Below are 17,222 nucleotides of genomic sequence, written 5' to 3' on the forward strand. Positions count from 1 at the left end.
CGAAAATTCTCAGGCGGGCGTCTTTTGCCCAGATTGCAACAGCTCAGTCAGAGATGTGAGATCTGATGTTTATTTGTTTAAGCTAATATCTATTCATGTGGTGGGTGGCAGCAGCTGCTTTTGGAGCACTCTTCAGTTGCCCTCGTGTTTGTCCCTCTTGTGTCCCTTGCTTCTCAAGGAATGTCTGCAGCATTCTGAACTTTGGGGGAAAAAACAGCCAAAGTCAATGTATTACTGGGAAACTGGATTGTGCTCAAACATCTCAAGAGCTGCTGTGTTCTCGTCTCTCCCTAATCAGTCTCTGTTTTGTGTATGCTGTTGTCTGCAGCATGATAATCCTGTCTGTTTTTCTTCCTCTGAGTCAGACCACATGGATTAATGAATTTCTTTTACTGTTTGTGTCTCAGACACTGCATGGAAAGCTTTTCACGCTGGATTGGCACAGTCAGTGGTGTGTCCTCTGCCACTAAGGCACAGTATGCTGTCTTTGCTACATTTCTGGCTCTGGACCCATTAACTTCCTCCTCCTGAAATGTCTTCTGACAGAGTAGAGTCCATTAAACAATGTTGTAGTGTTACCTGTAGCAAAAACATCTGCTTCTTTAACTGGAACACAAAGTTAAAGTCAATGCTTTTTCCGATATATCTTTGAAAATGAAAAACATGAACCCAACCATTGCTGATACTGGAACCTTATGTGTGATTTGAGGAACCTCTTGGCAGCGTAGTCGGGTCTTAGCCCTGCTTTAAGCAAGCTGAGCGATGTCATAACTGCCTCAACATATGTAGAGCTGTGCCAATGACATGCATATACTTTAAAACCTAATTAAAACCTCCTTGATCTCACTCCTGTGACAGAGTAATTATTACTTTGAAAATAAACCTTTCCCCTGAACGCCTCAGCAACTTCTCGCTGGTATCCCACTACCTCTTGGATCTTTGTTCTCAATACTCTCTTCTGACAATATGCAGTGGCAGACAGCAAAATCACCACTGCACATTTAAAGCTTCTTATTATTGTAAGATATTGAGTTTACTTTGTGTATCTAAAAATAACTATGTTCTGTGAAAGAATGTCTTTCTATTTGTGGGAGCACCATTAGAGCATGTGGTCCCATATAGTTGTATTGACAATGACCTTTATAAGTTGATGTAGACTCTTTTGCCAGCACTGGACTTTTCAGTGCTGGACTGGCTTCATTTTCATTAAAAGCAAATAAATGTCAGCTGTGTTTTAGCAGCATTGCAAATTTGCTGTACCTATGAATTACTCTCTTAAATATTTGATTAAAATAAGACGGCGCAGTTAAGTTAGGTAAAAGCGTGTGTATTTAAATCAAAGCTGTCCAGTGTGGCGCCGTCGCCTCAAAGCAATAAGGTTCCCAGTTTGAATCCTGGTTCTGTGTGGAGTTTGTATGTTCTCCTCATGTCTGTGTGGGTTTTCTCAAGGTAGTCCAGTTTCCTCCCACAGTACAAATGCATGTAGGTTGGAGTTAGGCTAATTGGACAGTAGATGTGAGTGTGAATGGTTGTTTCAGTGTGTTGCCCCTGAGTTATGCTGGAAACTTGTAGTGGGTGTACCCTGCCTCTCACCCAGTGTCAGACTGGATTGCAGCTCCCCCTGCAACCATAAAAAGGATAAACTGAACCGATAATGGATGGATGGAATAACTGTCCACACCAGTCATCTGTTGCTGTAGTCCCAGTGTCCTCTAGTTACATGTGTCCTGAGGCTGAGTGAAATCCCTGCTGGGAAACCTCCCAACGCTCTGCACACAAAGTTTAGTTCCCTCTCCTTCAGAGCCGCTGGCCCGTAAGGACATTGTGCTTCGACTCAGTGAGGAAATGGATTAACTCGCAAAATAACATGGCTTTATTAAATCACAACTCTCCCTCAGACGCTTCTCCCTCTGTGGCGTCAACTTTGCTAAACAGGCCCCCTCCGAACCCCACTGCCCCGATCCAGGGCCCCTGATAAATTGGTGGCCAAGTCTTTGTGCCACTCTTCTCACTTCATTACAGGCTTAGACTCCACTGAACCATCTCACAGAATTGTGCAGAATGTGCAAACTGGGGACGGATGGAGGAGGGTAATGGCATTGGAGGCTGTCTGTGCAGCCATTATCAGGATTAAATTGGTTTATACACACGGTATAAATACATGTATGCACAAAAACCATAAATAGATGAAAATGAAATGAAATTTAACGTTACAATATTACTGTTTAAAAATCGAGAAGCAGACGTTTACATCATTTCAATTCATCAAATGAAAATGAATTGTAAATTAGAATCATTGGTCACACAGCACGTTACCACTTTGAATCACAGTGTGCCAACATATACAAACCTATTACTGGGACAATGAGTTACTTTGCGCCTCAGACAGGAAACAGATCTCCAGGTAGAAAGTTATAAAAGAGAAGATTGAAAGTGAAGTGGGAATGTGTGCAGCCGAGCCTTCTCTTCCCTCTGTTTTTGTCTTCTGCCAGATCCTGTTCCAAGTTTTCTTCACTTTCACTTTGTTGAATTAGGATAATTAACTGTCCTGACACACTATGCAAGGTAATCAAATCTGTACTTTGGCAGTGTGTGAATTTGTTTAAATCTGATTCAGGCTGCTCTGCCCACTCTCCCTCTCTGCCTCTCTCTTACCATACCTTACATCCACCCCCTGTGAGGTTGGCATCTATCCATGACTTTAATGAGTTGGGCTATAGGAGCTATGAACTTATCTAAATCATTCTGAACAGGAGAAATCTTCCAATGATCCTGCCAGGAAGAGACAGACGTTAATCAGCACAACACTGAGGACACGTAGCAAGCATTTATTATCTGTACTTGAAAGAGATAAATAAAAAGAAGCACGCACGTGCACTTTTTCATTTGTATGTGTGCAGTCCACACAAACATCAAAACAATCACAAACACCACTTAAGTCTTAATTTTTAAGGATTAAATCAATGTTTTTAAAATACTCCCTTGATATTCTATAATCAGTATATCAAAAAATAAACCACTGCCGAAATTATTTGTGCATAACTTTAAAGCAGTAGTGACAAATCTTGGGAATGTTTCCAAAGCTCTTAGCCTCTTATTTATGTTTGACAACTTCACTATTTCGATTTTCACTCTTATCTTTTTCAAGCTTTCCAATGTACACTTCTTGCATAATTAACAAACCGAAGAAAGACAACGCTAAAACAAGCTGGTGAGTGAAGTGTCTCATCTAACAGCTAAAAAGCCAAATTTGTTCTCAAGGTTTGTTGGAGACCAAAGAACAGCTACATGGATCCATAAACATGACTCCTAATGAATGCTGATGCTGCTATATGGTTTCTTGATGTTGGTATATTATTGTTGTGTACAGCTATTTGGATTGACTCTAAGTTTTCAACATGTCCTTATTCAATTTGTACTGAGCAGAGCCTTTTACAGTTTAAAAGTAAACTTATTTGTGCTATATGAAAACCCATGTTATTGCAATTTCTGTCACATATCAGCAAACATATGTGTTCCTGTTCGAATGCTTAGCTTTGTTTTCTAAATCTATAAAATAGAAGCAACATGTCTGATGTTGTTGCATCCTCTAATGCACAATACACATCCCAGCTACTCCAAAGCAAGTCCCCCCTTCCTACATCATCAGATCTGATTGGCAGACGCATTAAGTTGGTCCATTAATGCCTTTCTCCCTTTACATTTATAGACCTCAACGCATTGAATAGAAGCAGTAATTGTTCCCCGTAATTTGAGGCGTTATTTATGACATTGTTTTGGCCCAAGACATCGTTCCCTCGTTGGCGGTGTAACATGGGGACATTCTTCTCCTGACATGGTTTACAGAGCCAACTGCATGCTTCTGAGGTCGCTGACTGGCCAATGACATTCCAGCTGCTCCCACGGTAACCAGTGCCAGGGGGAGGAGGGGCTGTGTCTAGCATTAGTTTAGTCCCTGACAAGTCAATGCCACTTTTCCACCACAAGTCAAGAGGCATTTTAATGACTGCCATCCACCTGCTGCTTTTATAAGTGGACACCTGATGGTTCAAAGCTTTTTAGAATTGTTTCTACAGTGCTTGTGTGTGTGTTAGCTTTTCTAGGACATTTTCCAGAAAAACATTAACTTCGTCAGGACCAGTAGAGCTCATTGGGGAAAATGGGGGCAAAACATAACGGTAAAGATGTGAGGTTAGGTTAAGGTTATGCTGTCCACAATGTGTGGATGTAAGTGCATGTCCTACAAGGACAGCTGCTTAAACTTCATTTATTCTATCAAAAAGCTAGTTAGTCAGTTAATCAGCATATTGGCAAGTATTGATGGAGATTTAAACTTGTGCCATAGCAGTTGGGACTTTGTAAGAATCTGGTAAAGAGAAGAAAAAGCTTCTAATCAAGCCATAGTTAAAATTAACGGTGTCAAAACTGAATTGTCTGGTAAAGAGAGGTCAGGATTCATGGGGTTCAATGTAAAGACTTTAGCAGGCAAAGCTTAGCGCTGGATTCTGCAGATGAAAAAACTAAACTTTTCATACACACATGCATGTGCACACATTTACACACGGTACAAAAGTAGTTTCACTGGCTGCCAGATAAGCTAAAGTAATAACAGTGCCATCTCGGCTAATTTTAGCTCGGTATTGAATGTGCCACCACTGGTACTCATGGCAACATATCTGGCTCAGCTTAGCTGCATGTTTAGTCTCTCTGTATTGCCTGTCTCACACTTTCTTATTCTTCTTACTCTCAATCTTCTTTTTACTTCTGTGGCTCATTCCTCGCTCAGCACCCCTTTCTAATTTTCCATCCTGCTCTTCTCCTCTTCTTTTCATTCAGCGCTCTGTTTTGAAAGCTATCTCGTCTGATTTGGTCTGTGGGGCCACAGCTAATGCCAGAAATTTCTAATCTGGGAAACACAAATATGATAATTTCCACATTACATTTCTCGGAAAATAGTTAAGCCTCTATACAAAAGTAAATATCTCCTTATACCTGCAATAATTAGTGTTTTCTCCCAGCCGGTTCTGCAGTTTGTGCAGCATGAATCACAGACAGTAACCCTGTCTTACATAATATGATTTTAGTACCTACAGTCATGCCCCTGCTCTGACATCTTGAAGTTCTTGAAGATTTTATTCTTCAAAGTGTAGCACTAGTTTTCCCATCTGGCTGCACTGTTCTGCCACCCACACATGGCCTTTTCTTTTTGTTGAAATTCTGCCGTTTGTTCATATTCAGTGTGGGGTTCAGGAAGTCTTCTGTAATGGCTTCCATATGAAATAATAATTGAGGGAATTCCAACTCCATTGAGTCTGGTGGCCTCGCATACCATATTGAGATGGACCGCATCAACTCAGCATGGCCTTAGTCCAGCAACAAGAAAGCAGTTGGCCACCTCATGTTACAAACATCAGCTGGTTGGCACATGAACAAATGGACAGAAGCAAATTTCCATGAAACATTACACATTCAAGTTGACAGCCACTTCAAAGTGTAGCTAATATACATAACTGTCTCACTGTTGGATGTGTTTTCCCAGTGAGTTTGTTTTTTGTGTACATATGCCCCTTTTCTCTTTGTTGGTTGAGCTGGTTTGTGTTGGATAGTGTAAAAGAAGCACTTGCATTCAAGATTAAGTCCATACTACAAACAGAAAACATTTTTGTGCACACAAATTACTACTTAGCATGGGGACGAGAGTCATGAGCATTGGCAACCACAAACGGTAAATGCCAGTCTGATATTGGCAAAACTCAAATTTAAATCAGAAACAAGAAATCCTAAAAGAAGAGTACACATCTGAGCAAATTCCACTGCCAGTTTTTCATTCTCTGTATCGCAGACACAAAGTCAGAACCATACCACTGCCCACACACACATATATTTTAATACACAGCACTTTGTAGGCTCCTGTGTGTGTATTTGCATGTGTTTTTGTTAGACAATTTTTGTATTTAACCCACTTTGTTTGTGTTGTAAAAATGTCCCAGGAAACATCACTGGTACATTATACAGATAGAGAAAGTGTGATTATGTGAGGAAAGCATTTAAAAAGCTCTGGATCCAATGGGGACAAAATGGATGAATGGGTGGATGGATGGGAGCACAGACGGATTAATGCACTGACCTCCCTAACTGCTCTTCCAGTTGTAAATGTTGGAATCATGCTGGCAAAGGAAAACTAATTTAACAACACATAACATTTTCTGCAACACTTTGAACATCGGTGTTGTGATTGAACATAGTTGTCTTGTCATTAGAAGCAATTTGTCTGAATAGAGACTTTTGGAAGCTAAATGGGGAAGAGGGGCTGGAGATGACGTGTTCACACACTGAAATAGGAAAACAGTTGTCCTTCCATTCTGAGGATGAGATGACAAACGAACAACCTAGCATCCTGCGAGGCATATTATCATGTGCTAGATATAAATCGCGTGAACATTGAATCTGTATCAGACATATCCTTTTCAACCGAGTCGCCATGAAACCATTCCAGACCAGAGACTTATGTATGCCTGATACTAAACGCCCTTACTTGAACTAGCAGTGTGACAGATTAAGTGTCAAGAAGCAGCTTTACAGGGATTGAGAAGCTGTGTTAGGGGTCCTTCTCAAAGACACTGCAGACGGACACGTCCATGATGTCTGACTCTTTAATCGACGAGTCACTCTGCCGCCTCTCAACATAATATTTTAACAAACCATCTGACAGACTGAGGCTGTAGTTGGCAGCCTCGTCTCTCGCTCCTTTTGTCCTGTCAGAGACTCTCTTGCGTTCCCTCTGGCTACATTGTACAGTGCAAGACGAGCACTTCACACTTCCCCAGTGAAACCAGAGCTCTGCCGTGAGCCTTCAGCCTCATGCCTTGCCATGTCCTCTGCGCTATTTTTACTCCAGTAGTGGCTAAGCCAAACCCATACCACAGCCTGCTGGACTTGAGCTGAGACCATGTGTTTCTGTGTGCATGTTCTATGCATGTCTGTCTGTGGCTGTAATCATGATTAATTGTGCATACCTTCAGTAAGACTGGATTATAGCCCACAGACATTGTGTAATTATGGGGGGACCCATGTCTTGGAGGTTGAAAATGCTGACCATGTGCCGCAGCTTCACGGGTTTGAATCACTTCAGGGACCTTTATTGACCTTCTCTCTCCCCTGGCCTCTACATCGATGTTAAATCGATGTAGATGCCAATTTCGAATAAACACCCATCGAGTGTCTAATTTAAAATAATGAGCCGCAACAGCATGAAGTCTCAAACTTAAGAGGCAGCAATTCTGTAAATATCAAGATCATATAAAATGTTTAGCTATGAAATGATCTAGGACTGAAACTAACTTAAATTTATCTGTACATTTTTTGAATATTTCAAGAACTCACTTTGCAGGATGACAATGCACAACCACTATGCCAATGGCCATTATTGGAGGGAATTTGACAACTGAAATCAAGAAAACACAGGATAAAACACTTTTAAAACTTAAAATTGAGACTAAGATTTCTGAATATAATATTTATATTATTTAGAATACTGGGGGCGTGGCTCAGAGAGAACCTCCACGTGTACCAGGGGAGTAATCAGGGCAGCTAATGGCTGTTAGCTGATCGGTCCTCAGGTTTAAAAGGGAGATAGAGCAACAGAGAGGAAACATAGGAGAGACACATCAGACCCTCGTGGAAAGACTGAGCTGCCATGAGGACAGCGGACACTGCTGGAAACGCTGTGTTGTTTAAAGACAGTATGTTTGTTCCTGTTTGATAGAATAAAAGCATGTTAAAAACTAAATTGTTCCTCTCTATTTGTTTTGGGAGAAAATAAAAGTTTACAAATACAAGTTGTGACACTTCAAGGTGTTTTAGTGGATGTCAAGCCGTGGCACATTCTCTAAAGTAAAGCAAAGGTTCCCGAAATAACAAGAATGTCCAAGTGATTTTTAATTTGGTAAATTATACTATGTGTTCGTTTACCTCTTCATCAGAATAGAATATGTAAAACACCTAGAAATAGTCGCCATATAAGGTTATGTCTTTTCGTCATAACTGAGAATGATACGTTTTGTATAATAGCTTCTGAGTAGAAGTGAATCGTTTCCAGATGGATTTTCCTGCAAGTTTTTTGAAGCCATTCTGAAAGTGCTGCTACAGTTTTCAACTCATCTCTGAAGCCAGAGGCTCCATATTAATATCCCAAAATTCCTTTTCTCTCCCTCTATCTTCTCTTCTCCCTTTTCTCCTTATCTAATTCTCACTCTGCTACAGTGAAGTACATCAAGGAGATGTCGGCCTTCTTTAAAAGCTCGGGTTCTCCTGGGCCTGGCCACCCCTGGGACTCTCCCCCCTCAACACCTCAGAGGGGCACTGATATCTTCCCTGCTGAGGTGAAGGAGCCCCGCAGCATCCCGCTGAAGATGTGTCAGGTGTCTCGGAAACAGTGCCCCCCAGACACAGAAAACAGGTACTACATGTGATGATTCCTGTGTGAATCTGAAAAATAACAAAATGGTTTTGGAGAGAATATTGTCAAAGGCACTTTTAGTTCTTCAGAACATATTACTCAGATATTCTCTTTGTGAATATCTGACACTTCCTCTTCACCCCCAAGCTTTTCTCTCTTTGCCATGTGTCTTTTATTTCTCTAACTGCCCTTTTTCCCACCTCCATTTTGTCTCCCTGATCTCTCTCTCTCTCTTGCTCTCTCTAATCCTCTCATCTCATCTGCCAGGTATTTCGAGGTGATTTCATCCAACAGAAAGAACTCTGTGTTCCTGCGGGCGAAGGACCCCGCCATGGCCCAGTCCTGGTACAATGGGATCCAGGCAGGCGCTGCCAACCTTTTACCGCGAGTGAAGGAGGAGATGAAGAGCATGCAGCCTGGCATGGAGGTTAAACATCTGGGCTGGATCGCAGAGCAGGTATGCAAGAATACAGCCGTGCATGGTTTTGTTCTTCAAAACAGTGTCTGATGTTATGTTTAGGATTCAGCTTTTTGTTTCTTTGCTAATAAAATCATGTTTGTTAGTATTTTGTTTGTATCCTGTAGTGATTTGTTCAATATGTTACATGCTCTTGATTCAAGCCTGGTTCAGGTTTCAGTTTACAACCTTGTTTTTCCTGAATGGGCCCTGCTGATTCCCACCGGCACTTATTGAATGTCATAAATGTGCTATTAAAAATAATCGTAGAAAAGCATTGGAGGGATGATGTGTTGTTTATACAGTCAGACTGTCCATAGGAAGCACGTGGAGCTTTTAACCATCCTCTGCTCCAGACTGAATTGAGCATTAAGTCAGTAAATACTGATTTAGCTGTGCACGTTAACGAGACAAGATTACAGTTCTCAGCAGGCAGCCAGACCTCGTCTTAACACCAGCCCTGCTCCTGTAAGAGCGCAGTGTGTGTTTGAGCCCAACCTCGGACCAATTCCCACCAAGATTGGTGAAAATCCATCCACTGCTTTTTTAGTTAATATGTACATACAAACGCACACTCACACACATAAACACACACACACACACACACATACAGAGAGAGTTAGAAACAACACCCTGCTTCCTGCTTTGTTGACGCAGATGAGTTTGTTCAGTTTTGTTCTGTCTGTCCACGATGCAGGTGACTCAGGGTCCGGAGAGACCAGTTATGGCTGTGTTGACAGACAAAGACCTGCTCCTGTATCCCACCTTGCCTGAAACCATAGACAGCTTCAACAACCCCTCCAAGAGTCACCCGCTCATCACTACCAGGTCCACATGCACGAATGTCTTCTTGTACACTACACACATACACCATGTACAGTACAGATAGGCCCACAACACAGAACTGGCATGGTCATAAACTCAGTGGATCTGTCCTCCACCCAGAGCAGCCCGGCATAGATTCAACAGATCCTTCCCATGAGTTATTTTGAACTAGCCAAAGAACACATATTTACTCTTTCCATAACCAGCTTGCTGGACATCTCACCACATATCGTCACATTCATTTGGAAGACATTAGTGGGAGCAGAACCTATGAGTCATGGTATTCCCCTCCCTGCTTTCTCTCCTGAGGACTTAACATTCCACTTTTCCCGTCTGCAACCCTTTCTCTCTGTAACACACCAGCATGCATGATCTTTCATCAGCTTTTCTGGCTCCATTGTTAACTATAAATCTAAGTCCCCTCATTTTTATCGTGTTCTCCTTCAGACTGGTCCATTCGGGTCCAGGAAAAAGTTCTCCTCTCCTGGACTCTGAGCTGTCTTTTGGCCTGCGCTCGGGCACCAAGCAAGGCGTGGAGACCCATGTGTTCAGAGTGGATTCTGCCAAGGACCTGTCCACGTGGACTCATCTGCTGGTGGAGGGCAGCCACAATGCTGCTGAGCTCATCAAGGAGGTCACCACGGGTACGGAAGACTTCCAGTTCTCTGTCTGAGCTGGTGTCTCAGCTCCTACACCTACATGTTAAATATTTATAGTTATAGTACAAAAGACAGGATTCTGTTGAGATGCCAATGCTGCAGTTGTCATTTCATTGGCCAACTCTAAGTTAAAGGTCAGACTCAGGTACCGGTACAGGTAGTGTAAATAACACTGTTCTAAAAAATATGAATCTGTCATAACTGAAAAATCTGTGAAATACCTGCCAGTTGTGCATTTTAACCAAATGAATGTTGTGTTAGCAGAACATTGTTTCTTTTCAATTCTATGAATAATTCCTACAAAACAGAATATTTGCTAAAAACATTTTTTGTGTCTGAATAGAGAATAGTCCCTTTGTCGACATGCAGACTGGAATCTGCTTCCACTGTCAACTTGATTGACAGGTCTATTGTTTCTTTAGTTGGCAATGTTTACTGGCCCTGAAACATTTGTTTTCCAGAGTAAAGCAGTATAAAATGCCGGGATTAACACATTTCCTTGGATTAGATTATTCCTTCATCTATAGCACAAACTCTTCAGTCTTATCTATGAATAAACCTCAAATTGTTTTCATCCAAACAAAAAATGCTCAGGCTCTTTGCCACCATTAAGCCGACAAACATTTCAATATCTCTCACCAAGCAGAATTAGAAGTTAAGATTTATTGTTCTGTGCACAAGGATTTAGGGACGACACTGTTTTGCTGAATGTCTTCTTTCTCTGCAGATTTCTTCTGTCACCATGTTTCTAAAAGATTTGGGTTTTATTTGTTTATTTTCGGTTTTGGGAAAAGGTAGAAAGGAGATAAACATGTTTTATATCAATTGCAGTATATAAATATATATATGGGGTGTTCTTTGACCCCATGTTTACTCTGAGTAAAGCACACAAATACTCTCTTTACTCCCATAATCCAGATTCAGCATTTTATACAGTAGTTAATTCAGAAAATGTAATCATCTTTCTTTATGACGTGCATTAGTTCACATCCAGTGCAGTTGGAATATACATATACAGCGCCATCTGCTGGTGGGTCTAAAGATGTTGGTCAATCATGTAAAATAGTTAAATTTCAGTATCAGAAGTGGGTTTTACTTTTATCTAAGATTTAGAATTTGTCTCTTTTCTGAACTTTTTGTATTATTTGATCAAATCAAATCTTTCACATCTCTTATTGCACAAGAGTTTGACATTGAGAGGATACAGCCAAAACTGCTGGGCTCTGTATCAAAACTGTAACCGACACGATAAATGGGCACTGTAAATCTGGATTTCTCTGTGAACGACTCCATCTGGGAGTTTTCACATCAGCATATTGCCCCTCTGTGTGCTCACCCTGTGTTCCCTCCCCCACGGCAGCCTGTAGCTGGAACGGGAAGGAGTGCAACCTGGGAGTGCACATCGACGAGGGCTTCACGTTATTCACAGAGGAGATGGGTGTCAGGAAAAGTGTTCTGCTCCAGCAGCCCTTCGAGCGCCTGAGGATGTCCTCAGACGACGGAGTTCGGATGATGTTCCTGGACTTCGGAGGCCCAGAGGCAGAGATCGTAAGTTCCCGTTATCTATAGGACCTTTCTCGTGTGTATAAGTTTTGATATTGTTAAATTATCATCGTAATCTTGATCTGTTATATTGAATATGTCAGAATTATTCTGGAAACAGACAATGGAGTCTGCTCAGTTGACATAGAAATGGTCAACAAGCAATCTGCTGATGAGGACTGCATGTTCCCAAGGTCAAGGGTTTTGCTATTTAAACGTATTGATGTTTAAAAATCTATTTTTACAGGATTCAGATCTATTCAACTGTGGGTTATTTACTTTATTATCAGTCTGCAAATATACTGAAAGTTTTTTTATCTGTATTTATTTATCTTTATCTCTTTTTTCTCTCTTTTCTGTTCCATGCTCCTCTTCTCCTCTTGCAGCAGCTGGACCTACACAGTTGCCCTAAGACCATAGTCTTCATCATCCACTCTTTCCTATCTGCAAAAGTCAAGCGACTCGGCCTCCTGGCATGATAAAGGCCAACCTTCACAGAACATCAACAATAGGATCTTCAATAAAAACACACAACCCAGTAGACTAAAACACACACCAGAGGACTGGGCCGAGGAAAAGATGTTCACTAATCACATCTTTTCAGATTTCCTCTGCCTCTAAGACCATTGTCTCTGGTCCGGCATCTCCTGGTCATTGTAGTGGGAGGAAGAAACAACCGCAGCATTAATGGACCTTTGTTGAATTTGTAGTTGTGAGGTCGAGAGAGTGTTTTGCCACCGAAGGGATCTGACTTCTGTTGAGTCCGTCACATAGGTCACGACACTTTGTGATGCTAAACTATGTGATTACAACAACTCGCATCTTAATGTTTTTTGAGCTTGAACACCCAAACATAAGATTTTTCTTTTCAGTCCCATTGTTAAGTTTAGTTTTGTTGGATGAGTCACAGCCGAGCTTTATCACCGACATGCTTTCATCTTTCGATCGTTGCTCCGGGAGAAGTCAGAGAAAGTTATTTCACAAATGTCCTGATTGATGTTTGACTAACTGTTGTTTGTTGTGAAGGCAGCTGCTCGATCAGTAGTCTGTGCTGAACAATTAAACAACACGCTGTGTATGTGGATGCTCAAGTTGCCTTTACCCTGATTGTTCATGAAATAAGCTACGTGTTTTATGTTTTGACAACTTTCAATGGAAAATCAAATACTGTGTATTTTTCATTACAGCTGAACAAAACCTCCTATTTTATATTCCTCTCTGTTTCTCTCCTTTCCCTTTTATAAAGCATGTTTATAACAGCCTAGAGAAAGGACTAACTGTTGTAGCTTCACCAATACATTAGGTATAAATTAGTAATTCGCCTCACGAAAAACACATATTAGTCTAAAACTCTGCGTTAGACAGTGGGACTCTACAATTTCCGTCCCATGAGACGTAGAAAATAAGAGCTCTTGTATTTTCGGTGTCTGGTTTTCACATTATCATTTATAATTAGATGAGAAACCAGTCAAACTACTTCAGTAAGGAAAACGCTTTGAGTTTAGCTCCTGAAGGAACTAGTTCTACAGAGCCCAGTGTTTTAGGCTGGAGATTAAATCCCAGGTTCATGAGAGACCACTGATTCTCACACAATATGTCCAACATACGTAAAAGTAATATATTTATTTAAATACCAGACGAAAGAGGTTAAATTGTTTACATCATAAAGTGGTTGATCCTTTTTTTTTTCCCTTTATTATTTTTGTCAACAGACTATCCAGGACTTTGGGGGCTTCTCTCTCTCTCTCTCTCTCTCTCTGTCCAACACTAAACAGACTTGTATTAATATATATTTAAAAACTAAAACTAGTTTGCTCTCCAGAATAAGATGCATTGTATATTCTTATTTAAACAAAGGTGTGCCTTGCAGGGTTGTTTGTATATAAACATGTAATAAACTTTGTTAACTTTTACTGTTTATTTCAATCGTGTTTTATTGGCAAACTTAACATTTTACTGAAGATATTTTGCATTTTCACCACATTTACACTTTGGTTGCTTGATCCTGCCTCTATCTTAGCATAGATATTAAATTGTAAACTAGCGGAGATCAGTAGAACACATATCTCCACCAACATCTTTCTATCTTTCTCAGTCATGTATATATCGATTATCTATCAATCTATCATCTATCCATCCATCATCTATCTATCAGTCATCTATTCATCATCTATCTATCTGTCATCTATCCATCCATCAGCAGGTTTTCAGGTCATACATCTCGTGGTCTTTAGCGAGTCGTCACAGATCTGCTTCAGACTGCAGATCTAACCTTCGTGCAGTCTTTATTTAACAGTCCCAGCGGGTGGCCTGACAGTTTTATTAAGTCGGGACAGATCTGTACAATGGGCCGAGTGAAGCTGATGATGAGATGCTTAAGTCAGCGGGGAGCGTGTGATGGAGACTGTTAGTCCTGCTGCTCGCCCCATTGTACCAGGAGAAAACAAACAGTCCCCTCTTATATGCTTTTACAGCGATGAAGCAGTGTTATCAGTGAGGCGCAGATGCTGTTTGTCACTGTGTGAAGTGCGAGTCTGTGTGTGTGTGTGTGTGCGTGCATATGCTTTTTAAACACACGTGTGTTTGCATGTGTGCGCCTGGACAACAAATCGAAGCTGGGAGACTGTGGTAATAACAGACTGTATATCAGCCTTTCAAATCAGAATAGAGTGTTCACATTTGATCATATCTTCTCCCTCTCCCTCTCTCCCCATCCCTCCCCCTTCCCTCCTCCTCTCGCCCGCTCTCGGTCCTCTTGTTGCGATGTTGCCATGGCAACGCCAGCGAGCGCTCGGATTGGCTGCGTCCGTCTCTTCCTCTGAACCTCTGAACTGTGGTTTTGCTGCTGAAATTGCCAATCAGCCTCTCAGATCCGCCGGAGAGGAGGAGGAGATTGTGTGTGAATATATTTTGATTAACAAAAATGGAAGGGCACTTAGGAGGCTGAGAAAATATGTTGTTAGTAATGGAGGGGGCCAAGAGAAAATGTTGCACCAGGATATAAAAAATACAACAAAAAAAAACCTCTCTGCAAAGCTGCTTTTGTGATGCAGCCAGGAAAACAAACATCAGGGCAGACAAAGAGAAAGAACATTGAGTATAAACTAGATCGGAAGAGGCACTGGCACATTTTACCAGCTGAGCATTATGGTTTTTCATCTAATTTCTACAATAAACAAGAATGTTGTCAGAAGAAAGAGTGAAAAATACAGAGAAACTGAACCGATGTACTTTCATTTGACAATCCATGGAATTTTAGCCTGTTTATTTTTCTCAGCAAAATTATAGAAATGTCATTACATATTTCTGCAACTTGCAGTGCTGATGTTTCATATCAGTGAAGCAATCAACTGCATCATACAACCCATGAGGAAAAAAACACAAACACTGACAATTGAGAACATAGAGAACAACATTACGTATATATAAATATATAAATGAGCTGAAATGCACCAGAACCCTGATGTGGTCCATAACTACCCCAAATCAAGGTATCATCTTCTGTATTTTCTCAGTTTGCTGCAAATCAGATAAACCTGATTATGATTTGAAGGTGAAAATCTGCTGCAAACGCTGACAAAATGTTTCCATAGCTGTGTGCTGCTCTCTTTCTTTCTCTCGTCCAGCTCAGCTCCAGACTAATGACAGCTTTAATGTCCTTGATGTTTTATTGCTGCAGTAAAAACAGTCTTATGTGAGCTTCCACTCTCGGTATTTAAGTCGAACTGATTAAAATCTATAACATTTCTACCAGGTCTTTTTCATTAATAATACCTTTCTTTTTGTATATAAAATCTTATATGAATCCCGATGTGAAGAATTGCTTTATTTAAGTGGAGCACAGTTGCAACAGATCTGCTAAATGACTAAATTAAAAAATCTTGAATAACTGGGGGGGGGGATGTGGCTCAGGTCCAGCTCGTCCATTTGGCATCATCTGTGTTCCTCCATTAGAGCTTTATCAAGTGAGCATCCCATTTGTGAAATGGCCAACAACTGGTGAAGGTGAAGATCGGAATCACCCGCATGTTGTTCTCTGACTGTCTCTCCTGCTTCCTGTGTGAAACCATCAGAGTGTAAAGCCGTCGTTTCATCAGCTCTGTCACAGCATCGTGATTCAGATGGAATGGTCTCACTGGATCACGACGCTCGCAGAGCAGCAGGAGTTGGAAGTGGAACGGCTCTCAGCAGAGTGCATCTGCCAAAACATCATTTAAATCCACTGGATCCTGATTTGGATTTGGATCTGCACCACAATGTACACACTCATAAATATCTGGCTCCTAAATATTCATCCCGATCCATGAATTATTCTCTCACAATGTCGAGGACATGTCTGCAACCAAACTGCATCCTCCCAGTTTCATGGTCGTCTTTCCAGTAGTTTTTGTGTAAACCAGCAAATTGTACAAATTTTAGATGCAAATATTGCAGTTTACCAATGATTAGCTCCAACTCAACCAGTTACAATGTAAAACACTGCTAGATGCATATGTATGAATAATAACATTGTAATAGTATAAAACATGGTTTTGAAATATAACTTTTAAAAGCAGGGGCATAGACTTATTTTGAAATGAATGGGAGAACAATATTAACAATTAATTGGTCCACAAATCCAATCTAATTTGCAATTAATTGAAACTTGATGTTTTTTTTTTTTTACATAGGATGTATGTTATCAGTCACAGACTAACAGTCAGATATATTTCACACACAGGGCTGTTTTATATCAGTTTACATGCAGTGGTTATTATATCAGCCCAGATAATAATAACAACTTTGGCCTCATCCTTTATAGACACAATCCAAAATGGAAAGATCGAGAAAAGAGAAGACCTTGTCTGATTATCTTACTTCTTACTGCTCACAAGTAACAGTGTGCACGTGTTTCCTTTCCATTAAGAGGGAGTCAATGCAGAGGGATGCATGTTACATGTATGCACAACATCACATGTCCCTGCAGGCTTTGTTTGCCTCACCCTGCAGTGTCCATCACGGCAGACAGGTGGCAGTAGAGCATAGACTAAGGGGAGCCACCATCAGGGCTCACATGTTTTATAGTACCACCAGAGAGGGATAGGGGGCGCTGTCTCTCCACTCAGAAGAGAGAGAGAGAGAGAGAGAGAGAGAGAGAGAGAGAGAGAGAGAGAGAGAGAGAGAGAGAGAGAGAGAGAGAGAGAGAGAGAGAGAGAGAGAAAGCATTTTAGCTTTGATTGGCTCTGACCTAATTCAGAACAGGAAATCCCACAATATCATTCTCTTTCTTGTTTTCTCTCTC

General features: G+C 41.0%; 1 protein-coding gene across 1 annotated transcript in view; it reads left to right on the forward strand.

Moving 5' to 3' along the window:
* snta1 (syntrophin, alpha 1) overlaps positions 1-13,854 on the forward strand; it is a 28,161-nt gene extending 14,307 nt beyond the window's left edge. The window contains exons 3-8 of the mRNA XM_053445977.1: positions 8,263-8,458; positions 8,726-8,915; positions 9,613-9,743; positions 10,188-10,384; positions 11,760-11,947; positions 12,328-13,854. Coding sequence (XP_053301952.1) covers positions 8,263-8,458; positions 8,726-8,915; positions 9,613-9,743; positions 10,188-10,384; positions 11,760-11,947; positions 12,328-12,420 — 995 coding nt within the window. The 3' untranslated portion in view covers positions 12,421-13,854. The remainder of the gene's footprint in view (positions 1-8,262; positions 8,459-8,725; positions 8,916-9,612; positions 9,744-10,187; positions 10,385-11,759; positions 11,948-12,327) is intronic.
* The last annotated feature ends 3,368 nt before the right edge of the window (positions 13,855-17,222 follow it).

This window comes from Pleuronectes platessa, chromosome 2, assembly GCF_947347685.1.
Source record: "Pleuronectes platessa chromosome 2, fPlePla1.1, whole genome shotgun sequence".
NCBI lineage: Eukaryota > Metazoa > Chordata > Actinopteri > Pleuronectiformes > Pleuronectidae > Pleuronectes > Pleuronectes platessa.